This window comes from Lissotriton helveticus, chromosome 5_2, assembly GCF_964261635.1.
Source record: "Lissotriton helveticus chromosome 5_2, aLisHel1.1, whole genome shotgun sequence".
NCBI classification, from domain to species: Eukaryota; Metazoa; Chordata; class Amphibia; order Caudata; family Salamandridae; genus Lissotriton; species Lissotriton helveticus.
The window spans coordinates 9792526-9811608 of NC_136066.1; the positions used below are offsets into that span (position 1 = coordinate 9792526).

General features: G+C 42.2%; 1 protein-coding gene across 1 annotated transcript in view; it reads left to right on the top strand.

Moving 5' to 3' along the window:
• TTC16 (tetratricopeptide repeat domain 16) overlaps nucleotides 1-19083 on the top strand; it is a 414481-nt gene that overhangs the window by 17815 nt on the left and 377583 nt on the right. The window contains exon 2 of the mRNA XM_078646652.1: nucleotides 10822-12808. Within this exon, the coding sequence (XP_078502778.1) occupies nucleotides 10850-12808 (1959 nt within the window). The 5' untranslated portion in view covers nucleotides 10822-10849. The remainder of the gene's footprint in view (nucleotides 1-10821; nucleotides 12809-19083) is intronic.

A 19083-nucleotide genomic window follows, 5' to 3' on the forward strand; every position in this document is an offset into this window, starting at 1 on the left:
GCAGGAGAGGCTTTGCGGGGTGAAGAGGCCTGAGTCAGAGCCATAAAATAATAGACCCATCTCCCTCTGAGTGATTAAAGGTCAAGGCCCCCTGTATCAAAGAGTGGACGGTGACACTGGGGGGAGATACGCAAGACTGATTTAGGGAGGGGTTGGGGACCCCTCAGCACAAGGAAACTTCAAAGACAATGAGGGGTATGACTGGAAGAGCTGTAACCCCAAGACTTTGTTATCGTTTTGGTGATGTTGACAATGTTGTCGAGAACAGTCTCGGTATTGTTCAGAGAAGTGCTGGGAGCGCTTTGAAGACGCCATGGACTGGTAAAGTCTCTGGCGGTTTGACCTATCCACAATCGGGAAGAAAACCTCTGCCTCTGGAAGAGTTGCTGGATAGGCTGCGGGAGACACTTGACCCTTGCTTCATATTCTGGGGCTTGTGGACAGTTTGTAGCTCTTGACCGAGGAGAGACTAAAGAGGTGCTGCAGTGGGTTTTGCCCCCCCTTCTTCCTGAGCAGGACTTGGCTGTGTGCTGCGTCCTGTACCCCAAGTGCCTGAGGTGAGCTGGCTCCCTGTTTGGAAACACAGGAACATAAAAATTTCCAGGAAGTCTCAAGTGGCGCGGTGGTGGGCCCAACTGGTAGGAGGGTTTCCCTCCTGGAACATGTGCCTCTTTAGTGACTCCTAACTTCTCCGCAGTACTAGCAGGAGGGGTGGCAGACATTCAAAGAATAGGGCACACCCCTGGGCCCGAATCCGATGTTGTACTCCATGGGCCGGTTTTCCAGACCAAATAAAGTTCACTTCAGCTTTCTGCCTGCTGTTGTGTGGTGGGGTCAGTGTAACGAGTGTGAACCTTTGTGACCAACACTTGCTGCTCTCCCTGTCCATTTATGTGCACGTGTCCCAGCTGTATGTGTACGCTGGTCTCACGCCACTTCCTTATTTTATGTATGTATGTTTGCTTTCTTATATAGCTCTGCTGAGCCCAGTACTGGGTGTGGGTGTGCTTTACAATATATAACTGAATTCAAGAATACAATACAATTCTATATTGATAAACCCTGACAGTTACTGAGAATTATTACGGTGGCTTATAAGAATATAGGCCGTAATAGTTTGGGTGTCAAGCCATTCTCTACTAAAGAGAAAAAGCAACCGCAAGGTTGAACAGCCCAAATCTAAAAAGCAAAATTGGTCTAAGAACAAAAAACAGGGTAAAGAACAACAAACGCAGGAGTCACGTCCTGCATCTCCCGTGCCTAGGTCTACAGAACGCGTTTATGACTTGCGCAATCGCGTGACGATAAAATCCCCTGATCGTTTTCAGGTTTCTGAACAACGCTCTCCTCGTTCTTTTCAGGACTCATCGGCCTCATCGACCGGTGGTGGAGGAGGCGGTAGAGGTCCAGGTGACCAGCAGAGTCGCGACTAGCCCCGCCCGAAAGACGGAAAAGGAAAGCAGGACGATTCTACACCAAAGAGACCCCAGTTTCAGAAAAAGAAAGTCACCGCATTAACAGCGAGATATGCCGCAGATAGTGAGAACGTAGCTTCGGAAACAGACATGGGCGCTGACGCTGTTCGACAGCGCGGCGGACATTACCATAGTTTGCGAGGTGCTCCGTCCACTACTGAAGGTGACAGCGACTGATACTTATGTTGTTGTAGAGATAGCTGACACTAGAGTAGCTCCCCCTGACAGGCTTTTTGAGATTCAACTTTTAATTGAAGGTGACATACAACGTACCATAAAAGGGGTATTTTGGGAAAATCTGACTACAATTTATGACATTTTGTTAGCGGAGGCTGACTGGCCCCCACCTTTTGTTCTCGCTGCTCCGAGAGGAGAGGAGGTAATACTCCCTAGTTTCGCGCACATAGTGTCGAAAGAGCATGTGCTGAACTTTGCAGAAGAGTGGACTAAGGCCCTAGCTCCGGCTTTGTACCGTACTCACTGTGGTTGGGATAAATTTTCCCCCACAGCCTCAACCTCAATATCCCATGCGACATGAAGCTAAGGCTTCTGTGGCAGAAATCCTTGAACAATTGGAATATCAAGGTGTAATTGAAACTTGTGTGTCTCTGATGAATAACCCACTTTTTACTGTGACCAAACCTGACGGTTCGTACCGTTTGGTATTGGATTACCGGCATTTGAACTTGCATTGCTGTACCTGTGCAGTACAAAACACCCACGGCTCTGCTTTGGTGGATGGTCTTGTGCGTAAAAGGTTTAAGACCACACTTGACATATTCAATGTTTTTTTTGCCCACAACTTGTCCGGCTTAAGTAGTCAATGGACCAGTTTTACAAGTGGTGGCAAACAACGCCAATACAAACGTTTACCTATGGGCTATATGAATAGTCCTGGCGTGTTTGCTGCCCGTATTGTCTCTCTTTTAGAGAGAGTCGACCCAGAAGCGTATTCGTACGTGGATGACATCTATCTCACGGACGACGAAATTTGGGCGCATCTGTGTCGCGTTGACAGCATAATTTGTTGTTTTGTGGACTTCGGTTACAAGTTTAACATTGCAAAGTCACAAATTGCAGAGTACACAGTGTTCTCTCTGGGCTATGAGCTCAACAATGAAGGCCGAGGCTTAGCTCCCCACTTCTTGGAGAAATGTGCACAATTGTGCCCTCCAACAACTCTGAAGAAATTACAATCTTTTGCTGCGATTTTTAAATTTCGGGCGTACTTACATTCCCGATTATGGGGATAAGAATCGTACCTGGGATGGTGGGTTTCACCTGCCTTATTTTTAATGAAGGAGACACAGTACCTATCGCTTACAAGTCACACTTGTACACTTCAGCTGAAATGCGGTTTTCTACAGTGGAAAAAGTTTGGCCCCTCGTATCGAGCACCAGTTCCTGTACTTGGAGTGCAGGGCACAAGAACAGTCATTTTACCACCGCTTCCAGGTCGTAAAGACAAACACAGAGTGGCAGATTCTTCTTAGTATGACACCTCCGGTCTCCTGCCCGGCTATGCTGAGAAATTCTGTTTTGGTGCCCGTTCCTGGAAACAGACCTGCTGACGATGTCCTAGAGATGCCTGCTGTATCAAGTCCTTTGTTGAATATTCCACCTCAAGATCCTTTTAACGAGACTGAGTATACATACCCCACTGACTTGTCGTTGCCTGATTTAGAAACTAGGTCGGCAAATGAGTCCAGATTTCCCTTTGACACTAACTCTTCCACATCAAAGTCCCCTTCAAAGGTTTCAGTTTTTGCAACATGGTTCAGAAAACTTTTTTTAATTCCTCCTTGGACTTATATTTGGTTGGTACTTTTTTCAATTTTTTTGTTTATGTCAATTGGATTTGTGATTTTTTTCTTTCGTTTGGTGAATGGCCACTACGTTGAGAAACGATTAGTTATTCGACCAATTAATGGAACATTGGCACCCTACTTCTCCTCACACCGCATCAAGAGAGACTTTGAGCACTTTAACATCACTGCTTGGCCAGTTTTAGATGGAATTGTACCGGTATTTATAGAGCGCACAGCTACTTCCCTGAGGCAGTGTCCCGGCGCTGTCCGTATACCGCTTAGGAACCCTTCCTGGTTTTCCCTGTGAGTGTCCACTCCTGGGCACCCCCAGGGTGAAACCAGGCATCCCAGCGCTTTTGGGGCCGTTGTGGAGATTAAGCAAGCTATTGCCCAGAGTCGCAGAGTGGGACCCATGGTTAGAATAGGCACCGAGGCGAGAATAATCAGGTCCGAGGAAATTGAGCCCAAGACCCGCCGAGGCGGGTATTGAACCCTGGTCCCGGGCCAGACCTCTGCATCAGGGTCTGCCGCTCTAACCATTTGAGCCACACTTCTCCACCAATTGTTTGGGATGCAGTGAAGTTCCAGATTCATGGTCCGACTGAAGCCATTAATGTTCCGAATGTACTGAGAGTTTCCATGGGGGATATCATTAAGCAGAATATACATGCTGATGATTGGGATGTTCAGGCCGTTGAGGCTTTGTTTTCAGATTTAAAATATTATGCTTCGTTTGATGCTGAAGATTTATATTTGAATTCTGCTAACTATGGTGATTTGTATTGTTACCAACACTTTGGAAATCACTACCTGCACAAGGCGAACACAAGAAGGAATATAGGGCTACATGTAGGTAATTGACATTTACCGATTAGAAAATACCGAATTTTACCGATTCAGTATTTCCGAATCGGTAAATGCTATGTAGATAATTTTTCAGTAAAATAATACCGAATCGTTAAGATTCGGTATTTACCGAATCGGTAATTACCGATTCGGTATTTGCCATTCATTCCTATGGGCCTGGAGGCCCATAGGAATGAATGTCAATTACCGAATCGGTAATTACCGATTCGGTAAAATTGGGAAAAAGTCAAGGGTGGCAGGGTGTCACTTTGACACCCTATTGCACCCCTGATTAGTGCTTATGTGCACATGTGGCACACATACATGCCCTAAGGGCATGTATGTCTGTCACATGGCACAGGTGTAAATGCACAGATTTGCATTTACATAGGAATTCGTTATTTACCAACAACTAATAGTTGGTGGTAAATAATGAATCCTTAAAACCCAGAAGCACTCTTTGAAGTGCTTTCTACATTTCATTTACCGATTCGGTGAATACGGAATCGGTAAATGATTATTCGGTAAATACCGATTCTTTATTTACCAAATCGGTAAATGTGCCTCCTACATAGGAAAAGTCTATTACCGGTCGGTAACGGCCGATTTCGGCCGTTACCGACCGGTAATAGCCTTCCTACATCTGGTCCATAGTGAATTATACCCAATGGGAACAATGCCCTGCTCCTATAGAAGGGAGCGCCAGATCTCTTTTGAAGAGATTCACATACTTTACGGATTTTAATCAAAAAAATCCTGATGCGTTTTATTTTAAAATGATCGAAAAGTCCTCTTCCAAAGTTAGACTGACCCACACCAAATTATTATATTCCAAGTCCTTTCTTGACCAATTGGCTCTAGGGGGCTATGAGCTGTGGAAAGATATCATTGATCTTAAATCTATTTGGGGTTCTAAAAGTTGACAAGTGCAAGGCACACAGGCTTTGCATCGTGCATGTCTCATCCCGAACCATATGTTGTTTCTGAATTCGACTATTTCACAAACCACATGCTTTGAATTGGCTACTCCTAAAAAATTAAATGTACCATCTTTTCCAGAATTGGAAGAGTATCCCGGCTGGGGTAATTACTCTGACATCTCCATTAGAGAATTACGGATCACTGAAATAATATCGACTACCAAAATATCGACTACCCAAAATATCGAGGAAAAAATATCTACAACCAAAATATCGAGTTTGTATGTACAAACAGGTAAGTACAAAAATATCGAGTACAAAATATCGTTTAGAAAAATATAGTTGTAAAAAATATCGACTTTAATAAAAACAATGTTTAATTACATTAATATAAAAAATTAATTACTAAAATATAATTAACAATACTTAAATTAACTTTTAATAATTAAATAATTCATGAAAGTAAAAAAATAATATTTTTTTAATCATATTTCTTAAAACATATATATATATAGTAACAAAATTTAATTAAATAATAGCCAATATTATTAACGTACAAATACAAAAGAGTAAAAATGACTATTCCCACTGCAAAGAGTGCAACAGTGGATATATGACGTTACAACGCAACTTTTACAACGCACTACCATTACAACGTAAGTATTGGTAAGTATATAATAATTTTTTTTAATTTAAATTATTTAAAATTATTTAAATATAATTTAATTTAATTTTATTTCATTAAATTAAAATAATGTAAATTTAATTTTACTTTATTTTTACACTGTACCCCTGTACCCCTGTACCCCAAAACTGACCCTGAACCCTAAAAAAACCCTTTACCCAAAAACCCCAAACTGACCCTGAACCCTAAAAATACCCCTTTACCCAAAAACTAAAAACTGACCCTGAACCCAAAAAATACCCCTTTACCCAAAAATTAAAAACTGACCCTGAACCCTAAAAATACCCCTTTACCCAAAAACCCAAAACTGACCCTGAACCCTAAAAATACCCCTTTACCCAAAAACTAAAAACTGACCCTGAACCCTAAAAATACCCCTTTACCCAAAAACTAAAAACTGACCCTGAACCCTAAAAATACCCCTTTACCCAAAAACTAAAAACTGACCCTGAACCCTAAAAATACCCCTTTACCCAAAACCTAAAAACTGACCCTGAACCCTAAAAATACCCCTTTAATTTAACATAATTAGCAATTAATCAATTAAATTAAAATAATTACCAATTACATTTTAATTAATTAACAAATATTATTTAATTACCAATTAATTCAATATTACTACCAATTAATACATTTACATATTTAATAAATAATAATTAAATTACTTCCCACCCTATTCCCCTATAAACCCACAACCCGCTACAGGAAATACATTATTTTAATTTACATAATTAGCAATTAAGAAATTAAATTAAATTAATTACCAATTAAATTTTAAATAATTAACATATATTATTTAATTACCAATTAACATATATTATTTAATTACCAATTAACATATATTATTTAATTACCAATTAATTAATTTATTATTTAATTACCAATTAATTAATTATTACTACCAATTAATAAATTTACATATTTAATTAATTATAATTAAATTACTTCCCACCCTATTCCCCTATAAACCCACAACCCGCTACAGAATAAAATTACACAATAATTTAAAAAAAATCATTAATTAAAAATAATTATAACATAAAATGACACTTTTCACACATATTATAACATAAAAACACTATAAATAATTACATATTATATAAAAAACTATATTTTTTACTTTCGAAATTATTTACAGTCGATATTACTTCACTTACCTTAAAAACGATATTTTGGCTGTCGATATTCTGTCCTGTCGATATTTTCTCCAAACGATATTTAAAACTCGATATTCTGTCCAAACGATATTTTGGAGTCGATATTATGTCTGTGTACCGAGAATTACAAGCGTTAATGTTGAATTCTTCCTTTAACATCTCTAGTTTGGATCCTGAAGGTTGGTTGTTGTGGCACAAAAGTGCTGATTCCTGCCAGCATCGGTTTCTGGGTTTGGCCCGTGGCTACACACAGGTTAGGGTGGATCCCCGTTTTGCGAGTGACCATTCTGTCACTACCTATTCTGTAGGCAAGCTATGTCAGACTTGGCTCAAACACTCCAATTTAGCGTCAGTTAAACTACATCTGTCTAAACTGACTGACGATGTTGACCTGTGTTGACCTGAATGATTTTATTAAAGGGCCCGCAACTGGCAGATCCAAAAGATGGGTATATGTTTTTTACAACGAGGTTTGGAAACTTTCCCAGATAGAGGCTGCTTCGAGGTTGAGGGCCATAGATCAAGCTAATTTAGAAAAAGTGCTTGCTGGTGTACATAATAGCATTAATACGCTTTCTTCCTGCATTTACACTTTAGATAATATTGTGTCGTCTGTTGTGGATATAGTGCAAGAAGATGTTTCTGTTTTGTTCCATGGTCAAAATCAATTGCGTTCCATAATGCAGTTTGCCTGGATCTTACAAACGTTGAAGGCAGGACGAGTTCCTTGGCATTACATGAATACGTCATCGTTATTTGCACCTTTTAATTTGACTGACAAACAGCAATTCATGACGATGAAAGATGCCACGTTTTCTATGTTGCATATTGAAAAACTTGAACCATTGCCATTTTCTGTGGCCGAAACAAATTCTGCTGTGTGGCTTATCCACGGTATTATAACATTAACTTTCAGCCTGTTTAAGTTTGAAGCTTGCATGAAGTACTATGCTATAGGCATATATGAACCCTTAAGCAGCACTTATCTCCATGAAGCTTGGTCACTTCCGTTTACCTATAGGTGTCTGAGGGAGGGTAAAGAAGTTTATTTGAATGGTGAGGATTGCACAACAGCGCCAGACCATTCTTTAATTTGTAGACACATACAATTGCATGGCTCTTGTAATCAGGAGGCCCCTAATTTGGCTTGTATTTTGAAAAAGGCACTCCGACACCTGCTGTCATACTGACGTTCACTTTACTGGCAAACTGGAGGTATTTACTGTTAAATAATGCAGATTGTTGTGGGATGTTGGCCGGTATCGCTTATGTGGTTACGGTCACTGAGCGTGTAATTTGCTGTAAAAATGTTCTGTTTCCTCCTCCACATGGGAAGGTGGATGTTTCCATCTGGCTGTCGATTCCGACCTTGAATGCAGAGTTCAACCAAATGAGTCTTATAAGAGCACTATTGTCTCAAAAAGAGGTTGCTCTTACATCTGCTAGAGAAACATTTGTCCTTCACGTGGCAAATACCCGCACTGAAGTGCATGCGTTAATGAATACTGACCTGCCCTTGCATTTTGGGGAGTTAATTCACACTATCTTTAATGTGTCCTCAACTACGGGGTTGGCGCACTTTTTTAAAGTCGTAAGCAGTGGCCTTGTGACTTCTTATCAAACTATTTTTGGTGTGTTCCCCGCATTTTTTCATTCAATTTTTTTGAGCCTCTGTGGTGGATTTCCTTTAATGATCGCATTAGTTTCTGGTGTGCTTCTCTTGCTTTGTTTGTTTAAAAATGATGCACATCCTGCAGCACAAGACAATATGTCCCGACTTTTGCTGCTCCGCAGCCAAATGCTTAGTTACTATGGAGCGCTGCCTCTAGCAACATTGAGTGCAGCTTATGGATTATCGTTTTGATTCTCCTTTTTCACATGCGTCCAGCCTGTCTTTCATTGCCTGAGCTGCGATTTCGACTGGGTCCTGGATTTGTGTCTCTGCAGTACGGTGTCTCCCAATGTGGATTATGACCAGTTGATGAGCCCCTTAGTGGTTCATGACTTGCTCTGTTCTGGCGGCGGGATTATGGCCTTAGCAGCGGTACATGGAATAATGGGACATTGGAATGTTTTTGCAGGGGCACATGATTTCTTGGCACGCAGTTACATTGAAGACGATCCGAGTTTGCCTCTGATGGTACTAGAAGCTCCCGTCGTTGAGGAACATGTATGTTCGTTCCCACTATTGGATTGGATTGCTGAAATGTTTTCAGATGAGGACAATGACTTCCTATTGGAGGCTGTTGCAACATACTGTGCTTATACGCTGTTGGAATGAGACTTTTTATCTTTATACCTGTTCTCTAATTTTTAGCTACTGCTTTCTATCGAACAGCGAGTACATTTTTTTTTTTTTGCACATTTGAACTTGACTCTGCTTTTCAGGCTTGGACTCTGCGTTCTTAATTCGCGCACGTTTATATCACGTGCTTCGATCAAGGGAGGGTGTAGTGGGGGTGAGCCTTACATTCACACAGTGTTAAGTTAGCATGGGTTTATTAGAAGCTTAAACGCCATTTTTTGCTTTCCTGCTCTGCTTTGCACACGACACGCACTTGCGATATTGTTTAGAGAAGGCTGAGTATTTTACTTCACATGAGAATAGCTTGTTATGCTACATTTCTAAACTGCCTCGCTAGTTTAGTCTGCACATAGAGAGCAGAGACTGTCAATGTTATCTTGGACACTGTGTCTGTTATTCGGAAGGATCCTTGCACGTTCTAGACATAACACATATGCAGCTGTGGCCACCTCTGATACTGGCACGTTTAATAATGCACTGTGCAGGCATGATCGGACACACTTGGAGAATTTTCGTATCCTGACAACTTGTGCAGAACTCGATGTGATCCACTACTGCTGAGTATCAGAGGTATGGGACCACCCATGTAATCCTATGAGACCTTCTTTAGTTATAAACTAACTCACTAACTAGGGAGGGTGAAATATAGGTATATTTTAAACCTGTTGCCCGTTAGCATTATAAGATGCTTTCTCCCTTTGTATTTTATGGAATAGTAACAATGCTGAAAACCTTGTTTCTGATAATATGTTTGCTTGTATTATCTAAGGTACTGCACATGAGATCACAGCGTTAGAAATAAACATTTCAAACTTGCACATGTCTCTATTTACCCCTTGTTTTGGACTGGTGTAAGGCTGTAACGAAAGAGTGCTCTTGTTAGCCACCTTACCTGAGGTATTCTAAGTCTCATGTTCTGGGTTGACGAATCATTGGTGTTTTTGTTATAGGACGAAGAACCAATGAGTCACTGATTGCTAGTCTGGTAGGGGGTTTGGGTACTAAGGTGGGTTTTGGTACACCCTAATTCACTGAGGTTCTAAGTCTCTATGCACAGTTCTGTGTAGGAGCAGAATCCCTGCTACAATCTACAATCTAGTCAGCAGAGAGTAGGATGATGTGGTGTGGTGTCGGAGTCGGACCACAGAGTGCAGTTGAGCTTTCAAAGGTGTAAGTCATGATTTGGGTAGACCAATGAGCAACACATTACTGAATTCAATTTTGTAAGTGACCATCGTTTGCTAGGCCCCTTCCTGTCGAATAACAGAAACAGCAACATTGTTTGACATTAGCAGAGTACATTTTAGGTTTGAGCCTTCCGGCAAATTTTTGTTGTCAAGGAGACATGTCACAGAATATTATAGCAAACTGATCATGTGTTTACTCTTTAGTATTTAGATCTGTGAGTGAGAGGTGTCTTTTAAATTATGGTGTCTGAAAATTTGTGGATGACGATGGATTTGGGGGTACATTGAGGAGCTGAGTGGGTTTACTTTCAGGGTAATGCCCTCAGGTGCCTTTTCAGTAGAGTTGTGGGTACGTGTGGGCATTCCTTATCCTTTGAGAGTCTTCATTGCTACTTCCTTAACTCCCCACTAACTGCTCTCCTCCTCTCCCTTTGTCAGATTGATCATCTCCAAATGAAAGCCTAGAATGGCAGACGAGGGAGAGCATCACAGCGAGCCGGTGTCCAGTGTGGGGAGTCCTGGGCCTTTAAACATTATGGCGAATGATGAGCAGCAGTCCAGTGCCACAAGCCCTGAGCTGCGGACCATTCCACCGAGTGTAGAGCTGTTGTCTAGTGAGAAGAGCGATAATGTGCGGGCCAGTGGGATGAGTGTGGAGTCGTGGAACAGTGCCGAAATTGCAGAACTGCAGACCAGCGACAAGAGCATAGAGCTGAAGACCAGTGAAACTGGCTCAGAGTTGCAGACTAGTGAGAAGAACCTAGAGCAGCAGACCAGTGAGACACCCACAGAGCCACAGACCAGTGAGAAGAGCCTGAAGGCACAAACCAGTGAGACAACCACAGAGCCACAGACCAGTGAGAAAACCACAGAGCCACAGACCAGCAAGACAACCGCAGAGCCACAGATCAGTGAGAAGAACCCAGAGCCGCAAACTAGCGAAACAACCGCGGAGGGACAGACCAGTGAGAAGAACCCAGAGCCACAAACCAGCGAAACAACTGCGGAGCGACAGACCAGTGAGAAGAACCCAGAGCCACAAACCAGCGAAACAACTGCGGAGCGACAGACCAGTGAGAAGAACCCAGAGCCGCAAACTAGCGAAACAACCGCGGAGGGACAGACCAGTGAGAAGAACCCAGAGCCACAAACCAGCGAAACAACTGCGGAGCGACAGACCAGTGAGAAGAACCCAGAGCCACAAACCAGCGAAACAACTGCGGAGCGACAGACCAGTGAGAAGAACCCAGAGCCACAAACCAGCGAAACAACTGCGGAGCGACAGACCAGTGAGAAGAACCCAGAGCCACAAGCCAGCGAAACAACCGCAGAACCACAGACCAGTGAGCTGAGCAAGGATCCATGGATTAGAGAGGAGAATGCAGGGCTACAGACCAGTGAGAAGAGCGTGACTCAGACGGCCAATGAGGTGAGCACAGAGCCACAGACTAGTAAGAAGAGTAAGGATCAACTTATCAGGGAGGAGAGTGCAAAGCCACAAATGAGTGTGAAGAGCGAGAAGCTGCAGACCAGTGAGAACAAGGACGTACAACTGGCTGATAAGGGCATGGAGACAAAGACCAGGGAGAAAAGTGTTAAAGTACGGAGCAGGGAGAAGAGCGCAAAGCCACGGACCATGGACAAGACCACAAAGTCACACGCCAGGGACAAGAGCGAGGAGCCATTGTCCAAGAATATGAGTGAGACGCTGGGGACCAGTGAGAAGATGGAGGAACCCTTGTCCAGTGAGAGGAGTGAGGAACCTGCATCCAGTGAGACGACACAGGTGCCCTGGACCAGCAAGAAGATGGAGGAACCCGGATCCAGTGAGACGACACAGGCGCCCTGGACCAGCAAGAAGATGGAGGAACCCGGATCCAGTGAGACGACACAGGTGCCCTGGACCAGTGAGAAGATGGAGGAACCCGGATCCAGTGAGACGACACAGGTGCCCTGGACCAGTGAGAAGATGGAGGAACCCGGATCCAGTGAGACTACACAGGTGCCCTGGACCAGTGAGAAGATGGAGGAACCCGCATCCAGTGAGACGATACAGACGCCCAGGACCAGTGAGAAGATGGAAGAACCCTTGTCCAGTGAGAGGCGTGAGGAACCCGGGTCCAGTGAGATGACACAGGTGCCCTTGTCCAGTGAGAGGCGTGAGGAACCCAGGTCCAGTGAGACGACACAGGTGCCCTGGACCAGTGAGAAGATGGAGGAACCCGGATCCAGCGAGAGGCGTGAGCAACCCGGGTCCAGTGAGACGACACAGGTGCCCTTGTCCAGTGAGAGGCGTGAGGAACCCGGGTCCAGTGAGACGACACAGGTGCCCTTGTCCAGTGAGAGGCGTGAGGAACCCGGGTCCAGTGAGACGACACAGGCGCCCAGGACCAGTGAGAAGAGAGGAGATCCCTGGTCCACTACAGTGAGTTACCTGTTTTTTCTGATCTTTTTAGGGCGGGCACGTTTGGTTAACTGTATCAGCTTTCCAAACCTGGCTACTCGAGTGACTCATAGTGACAGAATTTTCTGTCCCGGGAGAAGGAATCTGTAAATGGTGTAATTATAGAATATGGCTATCTACTTCTTCAATAAACTTTCTTTGGTTACAGTCCATAACCATAACGTAGTTATAGTCAATTTTATTGTACGGTTAATTAAAACCTTTACAAACAGAGTATTCAGCTGAATCATATTTTAAAAAGTAGATCAAAGAGCGATCAGTGCACGTAAACAGAACAGATCTTTGAACATAAATTTAGAACCAATGTGCAAAATATGCAGAGCACGGACCTATTGGGAGGGGACAGATCTCTAGTCAGTGCTAAACAGAAACAGGTCACAGACTTATCTTGCTCACAGACTGACCCGATACAGGCCGAGCGGTGCCTTTTTAGAAAGAAATAATGCAAAAAGTGGTGATGAGCAATGAATATTGTAAAAGCTTTCGGCTTCGCCCAGCCCCAGAGAGTGGCGCAGCGGATTTGGTCGTTTAGGATAATGTGCAAAGACACAGTTGCTGAGGTGAATCCAGATAACGAGCAGCTTGATTTTTCGTCAAACAGAAGACCTAAATATAAAAAATCATTTCATTTTCCAATTTTTACCACGATGAAGGTCTTCCTAAAATGAGTTCACAGTTCACCCTTATCCATAAAAGAGACAAATCCTTGAAGAAGCTCATAAAGGGCTGTTCTGCCCATCAGCACAGCTCCGTCTCCACAGAGAAGTGCGGGAACGCTCTTGGAATTCATATGTGGGACATCAAGATTAAGATCAACAAGGCTGGATTCTTCATCATTTATATATCTAAATGAAATCAAATTGGTGCTAGCACGCAACCCTTCCTACTGCCAGTGACCAAATTAAACGAATCGGTACACTCCCTCTTCTTATTAAAGTGGGTCCTTGCATTCAGGTCAATGTACAAATACAAGAGGATCCTGTAATCTACACCCATTTTGTCCAATACGGACCACAGCTCCACCCGATTAACACGATCGAAGGCAGAGCTAAGATCCATAAAGTCCAAGTGGAGGGAACCCCTTTCTATAACTGTGTATCTCTCCACCAAGAGGGGACGATTTAGACACTGCTCGACAGTTCCTAATCCCGCTCTAAAACCATATTGGCTGTCACACGTGATCCTAACACTAAAAGAAAAGAGAAAGAGGTAAATAAATCTAAAACAAAGAGAACCCCCCCCTGGGAAACCCCCAGGGGTTTTAAAATTGCCCTCACCCACTAGATAGTGGCATGCTTCATGATAGGGCGTGCAGCAACACTCTGGCGCAGACTAATGATCAGGGTGGAGCAAAGAATGTTTTATGGAGCTGGTGCCCCAGCACTACAAGGGATCCAAAGTTCAGAATGAACTTAAAACTACATAGAAGGGTACCCTCCCTACTTTATTCTGAACCCCTCTTGGCAGGGTTAAAAATTTTAATTTGGTGTGTACATGGAAGGTTAGTTCCTCGTCTCTCTATCTGCTGTTATCAACATGTTTCCGCCTTCCTATTGCCACTATTATTCATCGTCCTTCAGCAGGATATAGACCCCTTCTCTCAGTTCACTCAAAGCCCACCTCCCTGTCAATTACTTTTGGAGGTAGGGATTCGATATACGGCCATACTTGCCCATTCTGGAAACACACTCAGGAACTACCTGTAAGAATAAATATCTCAGCATCAGTCAAAGACCATTTGAAGGTGGACAGCGTCTCATGTCCATGTATAAAACATCCATACTAAAAATAAATCTGGTGATTCACCTTCATCACCCATTGTGCGCAAAAATGCAGAAATTGACAAAATTCAGGCACTCACACCATAGTGAAATAAAGCATCCTGGGTCACAGAGGAGCCTCTTCTCCACCCAACCCATGAGGCTTTCCAAGATTACCCGGCCTGCGACCGTGCCTACAGAATCTATAAGAGAGATTGGGCTGTAGTAACGAGGATCCCCCGTTGCCTATTTAAAGACAGGAAAACAATTGAGGTTCGCCATGACCTAAGTATCAAGTTAGAACTCGCAGCATTTAGGACCCTCCTAACCGGGGGCCCAAAAAGCCACATTGTGCTTGAAAAGGTCCATAGAGACCCCATCGGGGCCTGACGCCTTTAAAGGGGGGGCCATAGGGAACCCATCAGGGCCTGATGAATTAAAAGGGGCCACGGGGACCCCGTCGGGGTACCAGTGGCCCCTCTTTAAAGGCCAGGGGAACCCTGTCGGAGCCTGACACCTTTAAAGAGGGGCCACAGGGACCCCATCGGGGCCTGACGCCTTTAAAGGGGGGCCATAGGGAACCCATCAGGGCCTGATGAATTAAAAGGGGCCACGGGGACCCCGTCGGGGTACCAGTGGCCCCTCTTTAAAGGCCAGGGGAACCCCGTCGGAGCCTGACACCTTTAAAAAGGGTAATATACTCAATGTTAGTGGTGTGGTATTGCACTCGTGTTTCTACAAGTTTCTCTATGTTTCACAATTTTTTATATTTGTCGTTGGTGCACAGGTCGGTACCCTACTGAGCAATTAGGGTATATATGATCAAATGTAGCATGTGTGCTCTGCATGCACAGGACCCACTCCTTCCTTGCACTCCTTTCACTTTTATTCAATATTTACTCCATATGTTTAAATGCTTGTTTGTACATTTTATTTTCATTTCCAAACGTCATTCTGTAGCGAGTTTTTCAATTCATATAATTCATTTCAATTCATATAGTTCATATTTCATTATAATTTTTGCGTGATTGTATTTATTCCCAATGCATTTCAAGCATTACGCTCTTCATCAGGGGATTATTAATCTGAAAGTATAATACATGAAGTTGAGTACTACGGTCTGTTCTAATACAGCATTCTACCTTAAGTTAGAGCTTTTGTATTCTCATAAATGCATATTATATACACAATGCGGTGTCACAACACATGCATAATCTCCAATAGTCAGTGAATCGTGCACTTATTGCACCTTATAACCCCAGGTCACCTATTGACATAATTTACACTAACCTTGACTTTTTTCACGTAAGGTTTCAACACTGTAAACCAAAGGGGAGAAAAACAAGGTTTCTTAGTTCTTCTTATACTGTGCGTTACGCGCTAGGACGCTCCATGTTACAGAGCCGTACTCTTACCCGGTATCCGATCATAATTGTCTTCCCTCGCTACCTTGGCGTGCGTCGCTCTATCCCTACATTGGATTACGACTCTATATTCTTCTTCCGATCACGTGACTGCGTTCGGGTCCGTGTTTACTATGGGCTTTAAAGCACCATACTCCTAAACGAAAGTGTCCGTAAACGTGCATACAATCTAACATGTGTATAGGGTTGGGGTGACTTCTGCTTGAAACTCTAGTACTCTATAATTCCTACCGTACTTTCTATATGTGCTCACATTGTTTGTTTATCAAAATTGTACGTTTATGCATGTTGAAGATTTACATTTATACATATCGAAAATAGCGGATCTAAAAGTTCCATTGTCTTTATAGAAAACAATTAAGGTCCATCCGTTCATTGAGACCTTTTGGCTGTATGGTGCATAAAAAATTAATCCAAAAGACTTCTCTTTTTAGTAAGTGATTGTTGTTGTCTCCTCCTGGAATATTTATCACTGTTTCCAATATACAAAACTTTAGCTGACTTGCGTTGTGGTTGGCTTGATTGAAGTGAACCGCTACTGTGGATTTTTGGTTCTTCAGTCTAATATTGCTCTTGTGCTCTATTATGCAAGTTTTTATTTTCCTTTGTGTTTTGCCCACATACGATAATCCTCATGGACATCGTAACATGTATACCACATTTTCTGTGTTACATGTACCAGATACCTTCAAGGTGATGGAGGTACCTTTCGTAGGGTGGTTAATGACATTTCCCTTGATGATGGTTGAGCAATTGCCACAATTGTAGCATGGTAGTGTTCCACTGTAATTGGTTGGTTCTTGCGTTTTGGGTTGTTTTAACAACTCTTTAAGGTTTCGTGTTCTTTCATATGCAAAAATTGGAGGTTTAGAGAAAATTCCTTTGAAGTCTTCCTCCAATGCAAGTAATGGCCAATGTTTTCTGATTATCTTTTTAATCTTGGAGCTTTTGGTGGAAAATTTTGACACAAATACACTTCTCTTTTCTTCTGATCTTGTTGCGGATTTTAATCGATGTTGGCGTTGTAGTTTATCTGCTCTATTTGCTGCTGATTCCAAGATGGGGTCAGGATATCCCCTCTTTTTGAATTTCTGTAATGTCTCCTGTTTATGTTTCATGTATAAGTCATCCGTAGATGCTATTAGTTTGATTCTAAGAATTTGCGAAAATGGCAGATGGTGTTTTAGTGACGTTTGATGAAAGCTGTGGTAGGAACCCATTGGTAAGTACATCGATAAACACTTGCAGAACATAGTCCAAAAACAAGCACTTATTTGAAGGATACTACGCACTTTTTAAACATTTTGGAAGAAGAGAAAGACAATTTCACAAAAGAAATGATTATGGCAAGTATAGACGTAAAGTCATTATATACGTCAATCCCTCACGACCTAGGTATAGCTGCAGTGGAGAGTTCGTTAATACAGGAAGACAAAACAGAAGATCTAAAAATATTCATAATGGAGTTGTTACACTTTACGCTGTACCACAGCTACTTCAAGTGGGAAGAAAATTTTTACATACAAGCCTCCGGGACCTCCATGGGCAATTGTGCCGCACCGACCTATGCGAATATTTTCATGCATAAATTTGAGATGGAACATATATTGGAAAATGGTACATGGAAAGACAACATAATTGTATATAAAAGATACATCGACGATATCTTTGTTCTTTGGAGAGGAAATGAAACCATGTTGAAAGAAGCCATACATGAATTAAACACAATTGATGAGAGAATACAATTTACGAGTACAATGAGCAACAAAGAACTGTCATTTTTGGACGTGCTGTTAACCAACACAGATGGTAAAATCACAACAAGTGTATACACCAAAAACACGGATAGAAATAACTTGTTACACTACCACAGCTTTCATCAAACGTCACTAAAACACCATCTGCCATTTTCGCAAATTCTTAGAATCAAACGAATAGCATCTATGGATGACTTATACATGAAACATAAACAGGAGACATTACAGAAATTCAAAAAGAGGGGATATCCTGACCCCATCTTGGAATCAGCAGCAAATAGAGCAGATAAACTACAACGCCAACATCTATTAAAATCCGCAACAAGATCAGAAGAAAAGAGAAGTGTATTTGTGTCAAAATTTTCCACCAAAAGCTCCAAGATTAAAAAGATAATCAGAAAACATTGGCCATTACTTGCATTGGAGGAAGACTTCAAAGGAATTTTCTCTAAACCTCCAATTTTTGCATATGAAAGAACACTAAACCTTAAAGAGTTGTTAAAACAACCCAAAACGCAAGAACCAACCAATTACAGTGGAACACTACCATGCTACAATTGTGGCAATTGCTCAGCCATCATCAAGGGAAATGTCATTAACCACCCTACGAAAGGTACCCCCATCACCTTGAAGTTATCTGGTACATGTAACACAGAAAATGTGGTATACATGTTACGATGTCCATGAGGATTATCGTATGTGGGCAAAACACAAAGGAAAATAAAAACTCGCATAATAGAGCACAAGAGCAATATTAGACTGAAGAACCAAAAATCCACAGTAGCGGTTCACTTCAATCAAGCCAACCACAATGCAAGTCAGCTAAAGTTTTGTATATTGGAAACAGTGATAAATATTCCAGGAAGAGACAACAACAATCACTTACTAAAAAGAGAAGTCTTTTGGATTAATTTTTTATGCACCATACAGCCAAAAGGTCTCAATGAACGGATGGACCTTAATTGTTTTCTATAAAGACAATGGAACTTTTAGATCCGCTATTTTCGATATGTATAAATGTAAATCTTCAACATGCATAAATGTACAATTTTGATAGACAAACAATGTGAGCACATGTAGAAAGTACGGTAGGAATTATAGAGTACTAGAGTTTCAAGCAGAAGTCACCCCAACCCTATACACATGTTAGATTGTATGCACGTTTACGGACACTTTCGTTTAGGAGTATGTTGCTTTAAAGCCCATAGTAAACACGGACCCGAACGCAGTCACGTGATCGGAAGAAGAATATAGAGTCGTAATCCAATGTAGGGATAGAGCGACGCACGCCAAGG